This window comes from Stylophora pistillata, chromosome 9 (genome assembly GCF_964205215.1).
Source record: "Stylophora pistillata chromosome 9, jaStyPist1.2, whole genome shotgun sequence".
NCBI classification, from domain to species: domain Eukaryota; kingdom Metazoa; phylum Cnidaria; class Anthozoa; order Scleractinia; family Pocilloporidae; genus Stylophora; species Stylophora pistillata.
In genome coordinates, this window is record NC_142527.1 from 19,894,215 (window position 1) to 19,914,947 (window position 20,733).

Below are 20,733 nucleotides of genomic sequence, written 5' to 3' on the forward strand. Positions count from 1 at the left end.
CTTCACCTTTGAAACTATTTACGTTGGCCAATTTACATTATCAACTCAGTTCATAAAGCAAAAATTCACGTTTCAGACTGTATGTATTCTCCAAAGTATTTCGTTTGGAATGTTTAATTCAGTCGTATTAAGCTAGTTAAATTCCTCAACGCCCTTCATGTTTTTTTTTTTGATCAACTTAAATTTGATCATAAACAGCTGTAGGGTTTGCCTATAATGTGAAAATTATTATCAGCGTGTTATTGATTCTTCTCAGATGTCAGCTTTAAAAGATAGATACTAAAAATAGATATCCACAATAATCAAAGGCTCTGTGAGCCAACTCGTGAATTGGATAAGCCAATGTAATTTGTGTCGTCAATAGAAATGGGTGTTTGATTTCCATACTAAGGTATGAATCGTTAGACTGGTAAATGAGCATTATGAGGAATATGATGTGAAACTAAATTAGGCCTCAAAGACAGAAAATATGGCCTGATTAGGATTTGGTGCAAGACAGTCACTGTTCCAGATTTTACAGCAAAGGTTTGGTGAATGAAAGTTCAAAAGGGTGCTGTTTTGTTTATCATAAAACTACTGTTCCAATATTGAGCTCAGTATTTACTTGCGATGCAATCATAGGGATAGGCATGTAAAAGCTTATACCTGGATGGAACGCACGGACATAAGGATAAGCATACATGCATAAGATTATCAAAACGTTTCCTTCTTTTTATGCTTATACTGTCTAGTTAAGACTTGGTTGGCATAAGCGTAAGGATAAACATAAGCGAAAGTCTTTCAGGCAATCAGCAAGCCCTATACTGCTTATACCAACCATGTCCCTATTTAACGTAACATCGACTGTGCGCTTGCGCTCATGTTTATGTTGCAGCTGAGCCCACCTGCACATTAGCTTGTTATGTTTATGCCTATGCTTGTGTTGCAACTGAGTACTACCCTTGAAGCCTGTTTCGCACTTCTGAGATAATTATTAGCACAAGGATGAAAAAACAAGTACAGGGATGTTCACACCACTCTAAATTTTGTTTTTCGGAATTCTTATTGTTAGTCAGTGGATACTCAAAACAAGGATTTTTTCCTTATTTTGAGAGTCAATTCCCTGAAATGTAAGGATCAAGATTTCTGCTTTTAAGAATTTTATACTCTCCAATGAAAGTTCCTCAGTTTAAGAATAACACCACTAAAAATAAGATTTACATTCCTTGTTTTAAGAATTATGACTTTGAATTCTCATTTTAATGGCATTTCCGCTATTGAATAATTATCTCAAATCTTTGCTTTTAGCAAGTATTCATTCTATGTAGAAAGGTTCTTCTTCCAACTAGATTTATGATAAATGCTTGCCAAAATTTCAGAAATATCTGTGGAATTGTGCTTGTCAAATTACCAAGGAAATATAACTAAGTATAATTTGAAAAACGTTTTTACATTAATTTTTCTTTTAACACACTCAATATCTGTGATTCGTCATGAAACAAGAGCACAGTTTTGAGTGTTCCTAGTTTACCCTGAATGTAAAGCATTAGGAATATCCTTGTTGCAAGTAATTCACAAACATTTTTAATTTCAAATGACAGTCAAAGTGGTTGTCAAAATAAATCATAAACTTATAACTTCCAGAAGAATAAGCATGGAATGTAAACTGCTACCATTTGTAATCTTTACTTACAATCATGTGATTATTATACAAAAAAGTACTGAACCAGAGTAAAGAATCTCAAACTAAATATAAACCACTTGTTGCCAGAATTATAGTCATACATCAGCAAGGATATTCATCCTTGTAAAGGGATTGTTGTTGTGACTGTCAACTTATTATTGTTTTAATTTTCAATATGATTCAAAAGAAAAGTTGCTGTATCAATTTCTTGAAGAATATGTCCTAGGTGTAGAGCCTCTACGACGAGCATTTAGGTACAGGCAAATCTGTAGCAAGATTTTTGACAAAGAGAAAGACTAATCTTCAGTATGATTCAAAGGAAAGGCTACTATACCTATTCCTTGAGAAATTTGTGTTTGTCATGAAGCCGCTATATACTGTTTATTTTAGTATTGGTAAATCTGCATAAAGACTTACTGAATAGTTAAAATTTCAGCATATTAAGTTAACATGTAGCCGTGCCATTTCTTGAAGAATTGGTGTTAGGTATAAAGCCAAGTCACTTTGCTGTTAATTTGATATACATTAAATGAAGTGAGGTGTAACTTAAGTCTTGCTTCAAAATAAAACTGGCTGCTGTGCATGTATCTTAAGTTCAAAATAATGTAAAACATTTTAAAGAAAGCACAATTTGGGTTTATCATGTTAGATTAAAAGTTGTTGTTGAGTTTGTAGTATGGCCTGGCTAACCTGTGTTACATGCACAAAATATTGATAGAAAGAGCCACTTCCTGGAGTTAAGATCCTTGTCTCAAGGACATAGGGATGATGTATTATTTAACAATCTTTGAGAAGTAAGTGCTCTCTTTTGAGATCTTTACTTACTCATTTTGAAAAAAATAGGTCTTACTATGAGCAACTTTGGTCACCTTAAAGTAAGGACTCTGTTATCAGTTTTAAGTAGTATTTATCACTCACTGTTAGTGCATACATATTCCTTGTGTTGAGAACTGATAATTACACTCATTTTGAGTGATATCACTCCTTATCTTTAGAACTTCTTGTTCCTCACTCCAGGACGCATTTTTAAGAAAAGTCCTTAATTCAAGGTATCTGGAAACATACATTACAAACTTATAAGTGTACTAATAACATACGCATACACAGTGCGAGTTACACTATTGAAGAAACAGCATATCCATTGATTGAACTTATGCTTGAGCTTCTTTCGCTGCAGTTCCCACTTGTGAACCATTTTCCAACGTTGATACAGCTCCAGGAATACCAAACAAGCCTCAAACAAGTCACTTTACGAGCAGTTGGCCGTGAGCGACACTTCAAAATCGGACTATCGGCGAGCAGCGACTCGAGTCGTTTGAGCCCGCGGTTGAAATTACCAAAAGATCAGTGTTTTAAATGTAAAATTTCTACTTACGTAAAGTTTCAATAATGAGATTGAGCGAGTATCGGTGGCATTGCAGTAAAAGGCAAGGTGAGTCATGAGATTATAAGGATGGCGACGTAGGTGGTTTAAGTCCGCCGTAGTCAAATTAATTCGGTGTTTGCTTAACTTCCTTCTTTGTTTTCTTTTTTCTCTTTTTCGGATACAATAATCATTTTCTTGGATGTATACATTTAAAAATAGAAGTATTGATGCCATAAATGAAATATACGCTGCAAGAGATAAAAGTGTATTCGGAGATTGGGCAAACTCTAATTAATTCACAAATAAAAAACGTATACTTTTTTACTCTTTCAAGATTATCATTTGCTTCTTTTTCACCCCAACGCTATTCTTAGCAACAAAGGTCGCCATTTCGTTTGTTTATCACTCGCCCAAAACTATCAAATACATTCAAAAGCCTAAAACAGAAAAAAGTTTACAAGAATCGACCAATCGAGCGAGCGAGCGAGCGCCATTCATCACACCATACCTACAACTCGTTTTTGCGCACGCGCAATAAACGAGTTAAAAAGGTACACATCGAAAAAGTCACACTGATCATAAAATCGAAAGAAATTTGGTTTTGAGATTGGTTTGTGATAATTATAATGATAGTAATACATTGAAGTTTTTCCTATTCAACTGCAAGTTAATTCACTAGAGTTTGGATACTACATTCCCACTTGGTGTGATAATCAGATTGAATTTATTCATACCTTATGTTTCAATATGGTTTGTGTACATGGAAAAGCAATTGTAATTATTAATAGCTCGACAGACGTTTTTCATGATGTATCGAATGTTTAATATTCTTTTCTTTTCAACATCATTTACTGTTGCTGGAGTTTAATTAAAGTAAGCAGACTCTAAAACCTTTTAATTCAGTTAATTATTTGATTAATTATAATTATTCAGATCATCAGATTGAACAAATGTGACCCTCAGGAGCTGTTGGCTTGCAAAATCCCCGCTCGCTTTTCCTTCTTTTTTTGGTCAAAAAATGTAACTCAATCAGAGATGGGAGCCATCAAAGAACAGCATGATTGTCCGATAAAAGATTTCACCGTCAACGAAGAGTACGTCGAACACTTCCACCCTCTTGAAATCTCTGAGCTAACAGGTCACGCCAACCCGAATTCGATATCCAGCTACAGCCCTAATTCCTTAGGAAAACAACTAAAGATGTCAAAAAAAGTTGGCTGGGCCGGTTTTTATATAGCACCACTACAACTGTTACAGCTGCCAACGCTAGTGGAGGTCCGTGCACTGAAGCTTTGCAAGAAGTTCATGTCCATGCACTTCCATCTGTAATTGGCGTTAACAAAACAGCAGTGATGGTCTAACAGCGAGAGTTCTAGGCCGGCTGTTTACCAATGTATCGTTCGACGGCTCTTCAGCGAATATTTCCATCAACTTTCAGTCGAATGTTCATCCCGACGATTCAGCTAACAGCAGCTGCTTTTAGGCTTGGCTAAATCTGTATATCAATAATGATGATGATGATAATTATATTAATGATAATGACGATAATTATGATATTAATGACAATAACAGACCAAATACTTGCACCAAGTATGGATACTGCTTTCTTGAATTTTGGTTTACAAGTTAGTCCACTTACCCGTTACACAGCACAGTCACACTTCTCTTTTTTTTCCATATCTTGACAATCTAAAAGATCTTTTTCCCTAAAACAATATCTTAATAAGCGTTTTTGGTGGTGCTAACTTGTTCTTTGCACTGTCCTTTTGTTATTGTCCTTGTTTTTATTGTTGCTTCTTTTCTTCTTTTTGTGATGTCCAGGACATTTTGTGAACCACACGTTCCAGTTTTGCGCGTGGGGCCCGTTAAATATTAGTTTAATTTTTATTTTTATCATCATTATCCTCATTTTTATTATTTTGTATTTTTCAATGGCGGCATCTCTGGTCGATGGTTTAGCACATTTGAAGGTTAGGTTCCTTATCGGAGACTCTAGACACAGTTTCTGTTGTAAATTCCTAAATACCAGCAATAAAAAGAGAATGGTTTTAATGAGTCGTATACTCCTCTCTTGAAGCTGGTATCACTTCACCTAAGCACTGTGCCTAGTCACAAGAATGACAGTTTCATTGCTGCTCAAAGCAAATCAAGCTTTGATTTCAGTCAATATTGTAATGATCTTGACACTAAGCTAGTTTTTCACTCTTTCAAACTTAGAGGTCTTTTTGTTGCATTGCAAACCCCCACCTTCTTATAAATCGTGTCTACTTCATTAATTGTTCTTCTAAAGAAGATGAGGTTGACTAGCTATCCAAAACTACGCACGAATGCAAGCAGGACTGAAAAAAGCCAAAATTTGTAGTACTTCTTTGATAAAACAAAACAAAACAAACAAAAGAGGAAAAAATAGCTACAACACATGATTTGTCTGGAAAGCTTTCTCAACTTACTAAGCTTTTATTTCAACATTAATTATACTTCAATTAAATTTTAGGTAATAAATAGTTCCTGGACTCCAAACAGAACAATACAGTTATTCCCTGGCGTTATGACAGATTTGGTATTAGTAGAATGTCATTTGCCTGATTCCCCCGTCAAGCAACGTTTCTTTGATGACGTCAATGAAGGAACTCCTGCAGCAGGACTCACAATATCAGTATCAAATGACGGCGAAAACCCAAGTCATGAGGAACTATCATTTATATCATACGACTCTGGATGCATGAGTTGCAATATTTCTTCAGGATGCTTTCTCAAAGTAAGTGTATTGTAGTGTTTCCTATTGTTTGTTTTTTTTTTATTATAGTAACCCGCAAAAGGATTTGTACCTAATTTTTTCATGCTTTGCTGAACAACTGCTTGCGTATTATAATGAAAATTTATGATCATGATGTTCACTATCATCATCATCATCACTATCAATATGCTTTTCTCTCAGAGTAACTCTTGCTTGATTAATCAATACTGCTTCGCCGCTAACGAAATGAACCCCCATGATTTTTGTTCTCAATGTCTTCCGGATATCAACAAAAAGAAGTGGACAAAACGACAAGGTAAGCTTGCGATTATATCTACATTATTTATTCCTACCTTATCAATATTTCTTACCCATGGTACTTGTTTTTTTCCTCTTTCATTTCCTTATCCGCTCCAACATTTTTTCGCTCAATCATTCACATATTTTTTAACTATGTAAATTATCCGTGGTGTTAAGAAGGTAGACTTTGCTATTTTATTTCACTAGCTACCATTTATGCCTATTCCAAGATTTCTGTTCACATTATAATTATGTTCTATGTAATATTTGCAAATTCTTCATGTTCATTTTTGCATAATAAAAGCTTAACCGGCGGAAATTTATCTTTCTTAAGATTACGATTTCGGCTAAATTTTTTTATATCTTATTTGCCTCAGTGATCTCCATATTTTGATAACAAAAAAGCGTTATCCTAACAACCTTAGTTATCTTTATTTATAGTAAACCTTGCCCCAAAATTTGCATCAACCTCTCAGTATTACGCAGTCTTTCAAGAAACTCTGGAGTTGCCTATTGACGTTCTGGATCCAGAAGGCATGCCCGTGGTAGTTTCTCTCGTGAATGGAGGTCCAACTGAGGCTATCATACATGATAACATTTTGATATGGAATGCGACTAAAGATATCATGACCCATTTCTTCCTCAAAGCTACTGATGCCTGTCAGGCCTTTTCCACGCACGATATCACTGTATCTTTAGTCACCTGCCAATGTCAAAACAATGGAAGATGCGTTCCTCATCTAGATAAACCAAGAGGATCGGGTTATTATAAGTGCCATTGCCTTCCTGGATTTACAGGAGACAAGTGTGAGACGGACATCAACGAGTGTCTATCATACCCCTGTTTAAGAGGTAGTTACAAGGCTCAATTAATATTTATATATTCATCTTATATTTTCCTGCGGACATTAGAGAGGCTCGAGGAAAACCTTGAACTTCAAGGAAAAGATTATGTTTGTTGCAGGTTTGCGAAAATATATTTTCCAGCCATTTTTTTTTTCGCAGAACGCAAAAACATAACGTCTGCAAATAGCTTAAATCTAAGGGAAAAACAGATATCAACTTTTATTCATGGATTGTGAACAAGGAAAATTGTAAATTTGTGTAGTCACTGCATTTGCCTTTAAGCTCGCTCATTATGATAGTTATCAAGGATAATATCCTGTAAGAAGATAAGTGGAATACTCAGGTGACTAATAGATCTATATATCTTATAAGAACAAATAAAAATCTCAAGGTCCTCAATACTAGCGCAGTGGTTCCCTTCTCTCTTTGGTTACCAAAATTATAATTTACCTCCTTTTGTGGTTATTTTCTCAATGCTATCTTACAATTGAGGATTGACCGTCAGCCTTTTTTTCCATGAAGGTCGTTGTGTTGATGAAGTCGATGATTTCACCTGCTTCTGCTATCCAGGATACGTTGGAAGGACATGCAATGAAAACTATGACGACTGCAGTTCTTCGCCATGCAATCATGGTCAGTTTCGAACTTTTGCAAACAATTAACCTGAGGAGGTGGAGGGAGGGAGTTAACAGCATTTGGCGTTTCTATAATTTAGTTTCTCGGCTAGAGCTTAAGTCTTAGTAGAGATTGATTTTGTCTTGTTTTCTTATTCGCGCAAAAGATTTTGCATTCCTTTTGAAGAAGACGATGAGGACAAGTGAGACTGATGTGCCCGCGTACATTTTATTGATATCATGGGATCTGTAAAACGGTTTCCATAGGCATTCTGTAAGAATACACTGTAAATGAATACCAGCCCTTTTTTGTTTTTAGACGAATATAAATGTAATTTTTTTTAAAAAAAGGTAACTGCACTGACTATGTTAATGCATATGGATGCAGTTGTGAGCCTGGATACACAGGGAAGAACTGTAGCATTGACATTGATGACTGCCAGTCATCACCTTGCAAGAGTGGTGAGCATTATAATGGCAATCGTCGCTTTAAGTTCTCAGTATCTTTGCACACCACTGCCATCTCTCCCCCCCCCCCCTTGCAGCACTCTTGTACTCCTGCACTTCTGCAATCCTGCTCCCTTGCGCTTCTCCACCACTGAACTCCCGCATTTCAACCTTTCTGCCCTTCTGCCTTCCAGCTCTCTTACTTTCCGCTTTCCAGCTCACCTTACCCACTGCACTTCTTCACAGTCGCGCTCTTGCACATCTATATTCCTTCAATCCTGCACTCCAACACTCCTCCACCCACTTATATACTCTTTCACCCCTTCCTTAACCAGCCCATTAACAATTATTGATCGATTTGCCTTTCCGTTCATCTATTTTCATCCTTTTTTTTTCTGTTTCTATCAATTCTTTTTTAAAATTTTTTAACCGTTATTTTTGAAACCTTTTTGTTAGGAATATGTCATGATGCTCTTAATGGGTACACTTGCCAATGCAACGATGGTTTCACCGGTCATGACTGTGATGTAAATATTGACGAATGCAAGTCTACTCCGTGCATCCACGGTACTGGAATCTCATGCTATGCTTATGTTAAATATGTGTGATAAAAAACACAAAGTACAGGTTGTTATTAGCAACGTAAATGTTTGTTTTTTCTTTTTTAAAATATGCAAAACATCCTTGAATAATAAATGCTTTTTCACAGGTAGTGGCAAGCATTTCTCTTCTCCGATGTAGCCGATATATGTTACCTGAGACCTATCATTCTTGTAGTGATTTTTTAAGTAATCTGTCCCTTCCTTCATTAAAACGCCAAAGCTAATGCTTCACAAATCTCTATTCTCAAGTGGGATACCCAAACTGTGGAATGTTACTGTGTTGCAAGATTATTATATCATTGCAGGATGTTGTTATAAATTGCGCGGACCGAAGATTATTCATAATGCTGCAATCACTACAAAATGCGAAAGTTAACGATTAGGTGAAAGATTATTGTCATTATTGTCATAGCCATAATGTTTAACAAATCATGCTTTAGGAACGTGTGTGGACCAGATAAATAACTTTACCTGCCACTGCACGGCTGGCTTCACCGGACCGAAATGCGAAGAGAACATAAACGACTGTCTACAACTGACGTGCGGGAATGGTAAATATCCATTTCGACTTGATAACAGTTTGCATGCCCAAACCAGGCATAAGTAGAGGTAAAGGGTGTGATAATTATACCCATAAAGTGATAAAATATAAAGCTCTAAAGCAATATATGAAAATTAGATTCGTGCATGTGTGTTATGAGGATAACCGGATGCCATACACTTATTTTTGGCCACTTATTTTGTCATCACACTGATGTATTTCGATTCCCTCTTTCAGTGATTGTAAACGTGTGAAAATCATACATGAGAGTTAAAGATATGTATATGAGACCGTTATCTTCGCAGAAATTAACATGACTCTAACATTGACCCATTGCTTCACGGGTTTATAAGCTCAGTTGGTAGAGCACTGCACCGGTATCGCAGAGATCCACGGTTCAAATTCCGTACAGGCCTGAATTTTATTGCGGGCCTTATTTTCACTACACTGCTTAAGTAGTGTTCATTACTGCGAATACCTTATGCACGTAAATCAGCTTCGCAGTTTTTGTAAATATTCATCCGTTTAAATTCAACGCCATTAACTTTTTCGTTCACTTTTTAGGAAAATGTGTTGATCTCGTAAATAATTACACCTGTAACTGTTATGCTGGCTTCACTGGTAGAAACTGTGATATACCTATCGAAAAGTGCGCCAAAGATTCCTGTTACCCGAAAGTCACTTGCTACGAAAATAAAAATTCTATCATCTGTGGTCCATGTCCCCCTGGATTGACAGGAGATGGGAAAATTTGTGAAGGTATTTTAGTTAAATCAATATCTCTTGATGACCCAGCTCAAGATCTAGGCTGTATGTACATTATTATATTACTTTTATTTTGATTTTCTCATAAATTTACAAGATATTCCTTTGACCCGCAGATGGCAAATGCTTATCCAGGCAGGCATAGAATAGTTCGTGTCCAAGCGTAAATAATAAAGGCCTGCTCGCAGATCAATCCAAGGGTTGGGAACAAAGCTCTGTATCTTACGATATGTATCAGGGGGTTTTGCTGGGAATAATAGACAGAAAAATCGACCAATCAGAGCGAGTACACATTTTGAGGGACGCAATCAAAACTTTTGATAACCTATTTTAGAACAAAGCCTTGTCTCAAGAAACCGAAATATATGATGTGCGGTGTCTGAGAATAGTACGTACATTTAATAATAACGGTGATAACCGCAATAAAATGAAACTAATAACAACATAAAAGCACAGAAAAAAGAGACCAACTTAACTCGTAAGGCAGCGTAGACATTTTTTGTTTTCATCGCAATTTTTTTTCACAGACATTGATGACTGTGTTAATCACACGTGCAGAAATGACGGATCTTGTGTCGATGGGGTGAAAAATTATTCATGTAACTGTATGGCAGGATTCACTGGAGATCAATGTGAAACAAGTGAGTTTTGAGTGTCTTGATTTTTTTCTGATTAATTTTTTTTTTGATTTTGAGAAATAAAAGAAAACAATATGTTTTCAGTTCATGGTAAACTTCCTCAATTTTTTGTTTTTGTTGTTGAATCGTGAAATTCCAAAGAAAAATATTGACCATGTGCTGAAATATGTCTCGTTTGATGATTTAAAGTTAGCTTATGCTTTCTTTATCTCTAAAGCGCTGTAGATGATCAGCGCAATGAAAGAAAATTACCTTACTGCTTGAATGTTTATAAAAAGACGTGCAATGCTCCGTTCAGATTATTATTTTTTTTACAGACATTGATGACTGCTTTAACCACAAATGTGATAATGGTGCAGCCTGTGTAGATGGCGTTAACACCTTCTCGTGCTCTTGCCTACCCGGGTATACTGGTGAGCAATGTGAAACTGGTAAGTTTAGGTTTGGAGCTACAGCACTAGTTGAATGTTATCTGTCTCCTTTTTTTGTCAGTCAGTACAGCTCCACTGCGTGTTGTGCATATCTCCCTCATAGCCTGTAGTTTTTCACTGCGATCACATTTCTCCACTGTTTACTTGTCTGAAGTGATAAAAAAAAAATGTGCACTCTGAAACTTATTGAATGCAAAAATAATCTCAATGGGCCGAAAACTGAGTACATGGAGGAACGGTTGAAGTGCTATGGAGATTTCAAAATATTTTACTTTGACAGCTCAAATGTCTTGACTTCACGGCATGTATAGCATATACAGGGGTCCCCTATACCCTTTTAGAAACTCATTTACTCAAAAGTACACGGCCTCTTCACGCATCCGAATAATGTCCAAAAATCTTTCACGTTCACGCAAAAATCGAGACGATCACGTTTCACTAAAAAATAAAAATAAAAAATAAATATTCTTGAATTACTTTTTCTAACCTTTTAATCCTGCGAGTCTGACTCTTCGATCGAGTGCTCATCTAAATCGCAAACAGGTCTGTCAAAACTCTCTTCGTCTTGCAAAGATATTGATGAACGATTTCCAGTGACTCGAGACGCGGTGGCCTGATGGTTAGTGCGCTCTCTAGGTCCAAGACCTGGCTGGGGCATTGCATTGTGTTCTTGGGCAAGACACTTTACTCTCACAGTGCCACTCATAACTGAGATGTAGAATGTTAACGATGATCTACGCAGGGAGTAACCCGTGATGGTTAAGTTCCAAGTTTTCCTTTATAGAGGTACAAAACTCACCAAGGCCCCGTATCCACAAATACAATCTCTAATGACAATTGAAATATGCTCCTATTAATGGTAATGCTTCGTCCAGAATGAGTAGTTCGAAAGAATGACAAATCATAAAATAAAGCATTACGGCACTAAAGTTGTTTAGTATCTTCAGCGGCATAGCCAACTTCGATTTGTCTTTGAGAATAGGCTCACTGCGGCCTTTCAGGGTCTTTCAGATAAGCCCACATAAGAATATTTACGACAATTTTACTTTGGTAGAAGAAGAAATTAGATTATTTGCCTTCGCATCGAATATTAATTTTAAAAATTACAAGACGGACCAATAAAACTCAAACAGGGCTACTTTAGTCTCATATAAACGAGTCGGTTATGGGTAATTTTGGCTTAGCTATCAATCGCTAATTATTAATGATTGACATCGCTGCTGTTGGTACGTTTAAAATCAATATTCTTGCAATGCGAAGTTTTAGCTTTTGATTTTATTGGCACCCATAGCGTACACGTAATGTACATGTATTCTTAAAATTAAATTTCTAAGCAGTTTAACATTGTAGAGCTTACAGTGGAGATAGAGAGAAGAGTTAAGCTTGGAGCGTCGGTTTTTTCACCGGATATCTTCTCTTCGCAGACCTCAACGACTGCTTAAATCACGCGTGCACTGAAAATGGTTTCTGCGTTGATGGTATTGACAGTTACTCGTGCAACTGCCTGGAAGGATTCACCGGAGATTACTGCGAGACTAGTTAGTATAGATAGTATGGTAATTGCAATACATATACGTATGGAACTATGTGGTAACTCGTTCTAAAATGATTGATAGATTGGACGGTCTCCTATCCCATAAAACTTCCCTTCAAAGTAAATCATATGTTACTTGTTTGCCTTTCACGTAAGATGACAGGACTCGCCTAACCTGAACTAAATGCTGAGGCCTTCTTAATTTACGCGTTCAGGGATTCAGGCTCGACTTGGGGACTTTTCAAGGCCAAGGATCATTTTAGGGGCTGGATATGCTTAATCTTAAGTGTTAGATTATTAAGTTAACGTTTTAACTTCTAAATCAGTAGTCTGCTATCAGTTGTTTTTGCGAACGTTTCTTTACCTTTTTTGTGCAGCAAAACGATTAATCTTTGTTCCGATTATTCGTTATTTTCATAGACGTTGACGAATGTGTGAACCACACCTGTGCCAATGGTGCATCCTGTATAGATGGTGTCAACGACTTCTCATGCAATTGTCGACCGGGGTATACGGGACAACGCTGTGAATCTGGTAAGACTAGCTCTGCATCTTAGCGACTCTTCAGGATCTGTTCGCTCTAGATTTCTGTCACTGAACTTTGACAGTATAATTGATTAAATATCTGGCAGGGCCCATGGGAAATATGAAGTGAATCCTGTGTTCTGATTGGCAAAGCAAGCGAGAAAGATTGGCCTATTCATTTGTTGCCCGCTGTGATCCCGCGCAACAAAAAAAAGTTACCAAAAGCTGCATAAAGTTCCGAATTTTTGGACAGTGCCGGCGATAAAAAAAACATAATAGACTCTCGTGGGTTTATTGGGCTACAATAACTTTTGATAAACTCTTTCGAACAAAGCCTAGGCTGAAGAAACCGAAAATGTATGATGTGCGCTATCTTGGAATGAACTCTTTCTCGTAAAGGAAAGGCAATAGTACATTTAATAATAATAATGATAGCCACAATAAAAACTGAAAATAATAAGAACATAAAAACACTGAAAAAAGAGACCGGCTTGACTTGCAAGGCAACGCAGAAATTTTTTTGTTTTCATGGCAATTTTTTTATTCACAGACATTGATGACTGTGTTAATCACACATGCAGAAATGGCGGATCTTGCGTCGATGGGGTGGAAAGTTATTCGTGCAACTGTTTAGCAGGATTCACTGGAGATCAATGTGAAGCAAGTGAGTTTTATGGGTTAAAAATTTTTCATTTTAATTTTTCTATTTCACGAGTTAAAAGAATGTAATAAGTTTTTAATTCATAGTAAACTTCCTCAATTATTTTTTTTTAGTGGAGTCGTAGAATTCCGAAGAAAATGATATTGACTACTCCTCGCTTGGTTATGAAAGTTATCCTATGCTTTCTTTATCTCTAAGGCACTGCAGTTGATCAGCATAATGAAGCAAAATTACCCTACTGCTTTGATTTTTATTAAAAGGCATTGCTCCGTTCAGATTATTATTTTTTTTACAGACATTGATGACTGCTTTAACCACACATGTGATAATGGTGCAGCCTGTGTAGATGGTGTTAACACCTTCTCGTGCTCTTGTCTACCCGGATATACTAGTGAGCAATGTGAAACTGGTAAGTTTAGGTTTGGAGCTACAGCACTTGTTGGATGTTATCTTTCTCCTCTAGTACAGTTCCACCGCGTGTCGTGCATATCTCCCTTATAGCCTGTAGCTGTTGACTGTGATCGTTTTTCTCCACTGTTTACTTCTCTGAAGTGATAAAAAAAAACTAAGATCTCTGAAAGTTATTAAATGCAAAAATTATCCCAACGGGCCAAGCGAAACTTCATAAACTGAAGGAATAGTTTGAAGGCTATTGAGATTTCACAATCTTTTACTTTGGAAGCTCAAATGTCTAGACCTTACGGCATATATAGCCCATGCATTTTTTTTAAAAGCTAACTTTCTAAGTAGTCCATCATTGTGGAGCTTTCAGTGGTATTAGAGAAAAGAGATTAATTTGAACTTTTAACGTGGAGTATCGATTTTCACCAGATATCTTCTGTTCGTAGACATCAACGACTGCTTGAATCACACGTGCACTGAAAATGGTTTCTGCGTTGATGGTGTTGACAGTTACTCGTGCAACTGCCTGGAAGGATTCACTGGGGATTACTGCGAGACAAGTAATTACAATACATATACTTATGGAACTATATGGTAACTTCATATAAAATTTTTGATGGATTGGAAGGGGTCAAGGATCATTTCAGGGGCTGGATAAGCTTGAATTTAAATATTAGACTATTTACTTGATGTTTTAACTTCGTAGTAGAAGTCTGTTAGCAAATGCTTTTGCAAACGTTTCTCTATCTTCTTTTTTTTATCTTTGTTTCAATCATTTCTTATTTTCATCATAGACGTTGACGAATGTGTGAATCACACGTGTGCCGATGGCGCATCCTGTGTAGATGGTGTTAACAACTTCTCATGTAATTGTCGACCAGGATATAGGGGAGAGCGCTGTGAAACTGGTAAGGCAAAGTGTGCACCTTGGTGCCCTTCTAGGACCCATTTGCTCTAGATTTCTGCCATTCAGCTTTGATATTGTTATCAATCATATTGTTGGCAGGGCCCATGGGCTGTCTGAACTGAATCTTGTGTTCTGATTGGCGTCCCGAGTGAGGAAGAAGGGTTCATTTCGGCCGTTCGAGACTGCCCGCTTTGATCTTGCGCAAAAAAAGTTACCAGAAGCGATATACACTGAAAGTTCGTACTTTTTGGGATATGTCGACGATGAAAAACATACGAGACTCTCCTGGGTTCGCTGGGCTGAAAAAATTGCTGGCTTTCTTACTTGTACGTATGATGCACGATCCTCGCAGTAGAGAGCGCTATTTATGCAATAGCGAAAATCAGACCTGAAAAAAAGAAAAATTAGGCCTGTACGGGATTCGAACCACTGACCTCTGCGATACTAGTGCAGCGCTCTACCAATTGAGGTAACAAACCAACTGGGAACAGGCCGTTAAGTTGATTCGTAATAAACCCGTGATGATAAATCAGATACAATGTATATATGAAGTTCATATATTTTGAACTGCGGTATTAAATACGTATGTAATACCGCAGTTCAAAATTTATGAACTTCCGCTGACCTCTGCACTAGTATCGCAGAGGTCAGCGGTTCGAGTCCCGTACAGGCCTGATTTTTTTCAGGTCTGATTTTCGCTACTGCATAAATAGCGCTCTTTACTGCGAGAATCGTGCATCATACGTATTTAATACCGCAGTTCAAAATATATGAACTTCATATATACATTGTATTTCTTACTTGTCTCTCGTAATTAAAAAAAAAAATTGGTCTTCATCCTTAATAAAGGAAAATATTTTTTCTCTGTAATATTATCAGCCAAGCTTGTTTTGTCAAGATGGCACAATATGAACCGTCTTCTTCTTTTCTGTTTTTATGGTCCCAGACTTGGTCTCGGTTCATAAAAACACACAAAAAAGACCTCTGCTAATATCTAACCATCCTGATTTAACGCAAGGTCAATAACGCATATTTATTGTGCATATTTCATAGTAGTTAAAATACTGCAACTATGTTATATCTTTAAACCCTCAACTGTTACCAGGCGTTTCACTAATGTGATTAGCGCATAAGGAACCCGCTAAAATATGCCAGACCCTAAAATGATCCCTTTCTTCTTTCCTTAACCCCTGAATGATCCCCATTTGGAATTATTATTTCAACGTTTCAACTTTAGAATGGGAAGTCAGAGCCTTGCTTTGTCTATAGATATCGACGACTGTAGTGAACATAGCTGCGCTAATGGGGCGACCTGTGTAGATGGTATCAACAACTTCTCGTGCAAGTGCATGGTTGGGTTCACTGGTGAACGCTGTAAAATTGGTAAGATTAGGTTAAGGCTGGGGCTATCCGTTGGATGTCCGTTATCTATTCTTCCTGTCTTTGCAGCTTTAATATTGCATTTTCGTCGTTGCTTATGGTCTTTATCAATCTGCGCATCTCAGTTGTCAGCAACCATTGTTAACATCGTGTACAGATTGCGATTTTTCATATGGATGACGTGATAAATCTTGCTTCACATTTCCATCTTACTCATCACTCAAAACTATCTAAATTATGCCTTTATCATTCATTTAAGGCTTACGGTGTCGAGGCCATTTAAAACAGGAGTGGGGTTTTTTCGGCCGATTTTTTTTCTATTTTTCTGAGCATTTTGACAGCTCAGCTTCCTCGAGTTTGCGGCCATAATTTGGAGTGAGATATCGGGCTACTATTCTTGCCAGGGAGTTTGATTGTCCATTCTGAGCAGTTGGTTTAGTTAAAGTAAATTGTAGATGAGTTGATTTTTGTTCTATTTTCCAACACAGACATTGACGATTGCGACAACCACACATGTGTTAACGGTGCATCTTGTGTGGACGGGTACAACAACTTCTCATGCAGTTGCTTGCCTGAGTACACTGGTGATCGTTGTGAAAATGGTACTGTGTTTGTTCGTAATTGTTTTGGTTATTTTCATCCTTGCCTTGCAGACTCGCAATAAAACTAGTAATTGGATTTTGAAAGGGTAGTATCACGTTTGGGTTGTGGAGGAGGTAAACAACTTTACGATTATGAAGAGCACCGATCAACTTAAGGGTGTATATACTAGGACACATGTTCACCTCCTTTCTATGCTCAGACGAAAGTATATCGCAAAAGAGGCGTTCTAAAAAGAAGTACTTAAACATGTGCAGTTACAATTCAACTTGAGGCTTTTTTTTAAGTGGGTGTTGCAAAGCGTGACTCATATCCTTACATTACGTATGAGGACAAAACTCTAAATTTTATTGCCGCCATAAAGTTCAGTACAGCTGGGCTTTTACCTGGGCATACGGTACAAAGCTAATTTATGATGATAAGGTATCTTGCTTTTCAAATCCTTAGCTGTTTTGTTACATCCTTCACTTGTGACGACGTCTACAGTTAAAGTTTCTGCTGGGTCATCGTCATTGGTTCGACACATCCTTGTAACTGAAGTCTATGAGGAAACTAATACAGCTCCACCAATAACTGTAGAACACGGAACAGGTACTTAAGATATTCATTTTTGGAGCGGAACACTTTTTTTATAAATGGGGAGGAAGGATACTTAGTACTCTTTTACCGACGTCCAAGTCTTCAAAATCTTAAAAAACCTTGCCCATACTCTTAGAGTCAATTCGTCTTCAAACTTCTTTTCATTGGTGGCTCCTACAGCCCAAAAAATCTTGTTTCATCTTCAAATTTTGAACACGATTTATGGCAGAATCTTTGAGAAAGCTATAAAACAAACAGATATGGAGAACATGTGACCATTTGCTGAGTACTCTAATGCAGGCACATTACGAGCTAATTCATATTGTGTTATCCGCCTTAAATAGCAGCAAGGAAGACATCCTCCTCTACTCCTCAGGAGATTTTGCCTGAATGCAAAACTTTGAAATATATATGTTAGTTTTTATCAATTAAAATAGCTAAAATTAAATGTTTTTCTCAGTCTTGGCTGCTGAAATACGTATTTACAAGAAATGGAATGAGGATCTCAAAGTGGAAACCAGTTCAGCTTACAAAGAATTAGCATTTATTCTTGAAAACGAGGTAAGGAATGTACATCTTGGAACTGACACAACAACATGCTGCGATGAAATGCTACAGCTAAAGGAGCAAAACTTTCCTTGACTGATATTAGAAATTTCACTCATAGGAAATGTTTCTACAAGACATTTTTTGGTTAGCACTGAGAAATACTGCAAAACAAAATGCAGGTATTACGCAAGGCACGTGTATCGTATGTTACGATCAAGATTAAATGAAAGCGCACTGATGTTGACGAAATAAAGGCGACGAGAGTTGCTCACAATTCTTTCTACTTCATTCGTCTTTATTCTTTTACGCCGATACCTTCCTTCTAAACATAATCATGTATGGAGGTGACAAATCAGAGCAGAATCATGTCGCTAAAGTACTATGTTTATGTTAAGTTATGTTATTTGATCTAACAGATACGAAAACAGTATTCTGATGACGCAAGCTTCATAGATGTACAAATTGTATCATTCAGGTGAGCGAGATTGAAAAAAAGCGACGCCATGAAAATCATTGAACTGGAAAACACGTATTTAATTTACGTTTTGGTTTTTCTTGATTTTCCTAGACGAGGAAGTGTCGTGGCGAAATTTAAGTTGCTATTCAAACAAATGGTGTCACATGATACAGCACTGGCTCCACTAGTAAAGGCTGTGAAAGACGGCAACCTTGGTCCTTTGACTGTCGAGCCCAAGTCAATGAAAGTCGTGAAGGAAAGTGAGGGTAATTTAAAACTAGAAAAACTATAACAATGAAAAATAATGTCTCATCAAGTAAAAAGTGAGCGGATGCACTTACTACACATAGCCGCAAAACGTTTTATTTTAGTTAAGTATTGGAAGAGAGAATGTGAACAAAAGTTGGTGTTACTATAAACTTTATCATGACCTCTGTCGGATAAAATTTCGGAAGTTACACCATGAACGGTAGTGAAGAATTGTGAATCGAGAAATCATTGTATATCAGGGGGAAAGGCTCGAGATCGAATTTGGATTATATATCTTCCATTTGAACATCAAAAGCAAATGATTTAAGCTAAGGTATATCATTCTCAAAGACTTTGCCGAACGATTGGGAACAATGCATGTTGGCAGTAACTGTTTGTTTGTCCCAAGATGTGTTCTGTTCGCAACTGTGGTTTTAATTTACTTCAAAGCTAGAAAGAGACTAAAACTGAAAAAGGCAGGAGCCCTTCACCTTTCCTTTCCCTCTTCTAAATGTCGTTGACACAAGTGACCATCTCCGACCAGAAGAAAGAGTGAGAAGTAGGCCATTGGAAAAATTTAGTTTATTTGGAAACATTGTTGTTATTATCATCGTTAGGTCAGTCAGAAGCGGCCAAAGAAGACAAAAAAGGGCTGCCCTACCCGCTAATCATCGGTGTTTCTTGTGGTGGGATCGTTATTTTTGTCCTTCTTGGCATTTACCTCGTTTGCTTTTTCAAGAAACAGAAGAGGTTTAAGCTTGGACGCACCTCAAAAGGGTTGCGCTCTGAAGTTGCACTCCACGAACAAGAGACCTATGAGTTAAGAGAAGCGCGGTCTAAAGAGGACATTGCTAATTACGAGGAGAAAGGAATCGTGAAAGGCACTGGTCATTACGAGAAGCTGCACTTTTCAAATAAAGGAAATCTCTATCAAGAGGTACCAGCTGATGATGGTGATTACCAGGAAATCAAGAGACCGGATGATCCTGACAATTACGAGAATATGAATGCTGGGGAGGGCGATGCGAAGTATTATGAGGAGATTTCCATCTACAAAAATACTTTGGAAACAGATTGAGTTGAAAAATGTGTACCCTCCATTTAATTGGTGGAATTTCCAGCTGAAAGGTTGCAAAACCTTTATCTTACCCTTTTAGTCTCTGAAAAGGTCACCAGTGACTGCTTTAAATACGGCTAGGCTGGGTTTACTTTGTTAAAGTACGTCTGCAAGGCGTTGTAATCACTTTGAACGATGGTTCGAGGTTTTGTCGTTAACTTTGTTGGAGATTTGCGCACTTTTAGATTGAGTGTCGTAAAAACAAGAACTGAAGTAATCACAATTGCCAATATTTATTAGAAACAATAAGGAACCAAAGTAAAAGCAACCAAATTGCCTTGAGCGCGGGAAAACGCCAGCGACCAAATCGTGATTGACTTTAGTTTTCAGTTTTCATTTACTAGTTTGCTATCGAGGTATAAAGGATGCTGAGAAGAAGAATTTCATTTTGTTTATTACTAAAGCTTCGCCAGACAAAAAGAATGTAAATCTGCGCTTCCTAAAAACTCTATTGCTGAATGACGCGGCGCTTTTTGATATCATCTCCCTGTAATTGAAGTTTGTAACAATGTAACAGCTTTTGTACAGCAATCACAGCCAAATTTCATCAAGATTAAAAAAATTGAAATGACCTCTCTTTGATGGTCAGCCGAGATAAACAATAAAATACACTCAGTTATAGGCAATTACCATGACCATCCTGCCATATATGATAAGTAAAGTCTGTGGAAATTCTCTTATTTTGAAATTGTCTTCGCACCTCGGTCTGCCGGCGGAATGAAGATCGGGCGTATAATATAAAGTTCGGTCATTTATTTTGTTTTGTTTTATCTTTTAAATAATCTTTTAGAAGATATATCTACAATCGGCGAAAAAAATTGTT

The 20,733-nt window shown here is 37.1% G+C and overlaps 1 protein-coding gene across 6 annotated transcripts in view; it reads left to right on the plus strand.

Annotated features, from left to right (window-relative positions):
• The window catches only part of LOC111344094 (von Willebrand factor D and EGF domain-containing protein), a 36,728-nt gene extending 16,247 nt beyond the window's left edge, over nt 1-20,481 (plus strand). For 2 of the 6 annotated variants that reach the window (XM_088733112.1, XM_088733117.1), the window contains 23 exons: nt 5,524-5,787; nt 5,968-6,082; nt 6,508-6,918; nt 7,435-7,545; nt 7,878-7,988; nt 8,430-8,540; nt 9,016-9,126; nt 9,681-9,875; nt 10,409-10,522; nt 10,837-10,950; nt 12,375-12,488; nt 12,905-13,018; nt 13,560-13,673; nt 13,966-14,079; nt 14,519-14,632; nt 14,867-14,980; nt 16,249-16,362; nt 16,848-16,961; nt 17,407-17,550; nt 17,999-18,099; nt 18,504-18,562; nt 18,656-18,810; nt 19,411-20,481. In XM_088733112.1, coding sequence (XP_088589238.1) covers nt 5,524-5,787; nt 5,968-6,082; nt 6,508-6,918; nt 7,435-7,545; nt 7,878-7,988; nt 8,430-8,540; nt 9,016-9,126; nt 9,681-9,875; nt 10,409-10,522; nt 10,837-10,950; nt 12,375-12,488; nt 12,905-13,018; nt 13,560-13,673; nt 13,966-14,079; nt 14,519-14,632; nt 14,867-14,980; nt 16,249-16,362; nt 16,848-16,961; nt 17,407-17,550; nt 17,999-18,099; nt 18,504-18,562; nt 18,656-18,810; nt 19,411-19,871 — 3,489 coding nt within the window. In that variant the 3' untranslated portion in view covers nt 19,872-20,481. Of the gene's footprint in view, nt 1-5,523; nt 5,788-5,967; nt 6,083-6,507; nt 6,919-7,434; nt 7,546-7,877; nt 7,989-8,429; nt 8,541-9,015; nt 9,127-9,680; nt 9,876-10,408; nt 10,523-10,836; nt 10,951-12,374; nt 12,489-12,904; nt 13,019-13,559; nt 13,674-13,965; nt 14,080-14,518; nt 14,633-14,866; nt 14,981-16,216; nt 16,363-16,847; nt 16,962-17,406; nt 17,551-17,998; nt 18,100-18,503; nt 18,563-18,655; nt 18,811-19,410 lie in introns of those variants that run through there. The other 4 variants (XM_088733113.1, XM_088733116.1, XM_088733115.1 and 1 more) reach the window with 4 other exon arrangements.
• Nucleotides 20,482-20,733: the final 252 nt, after the last annotated feature.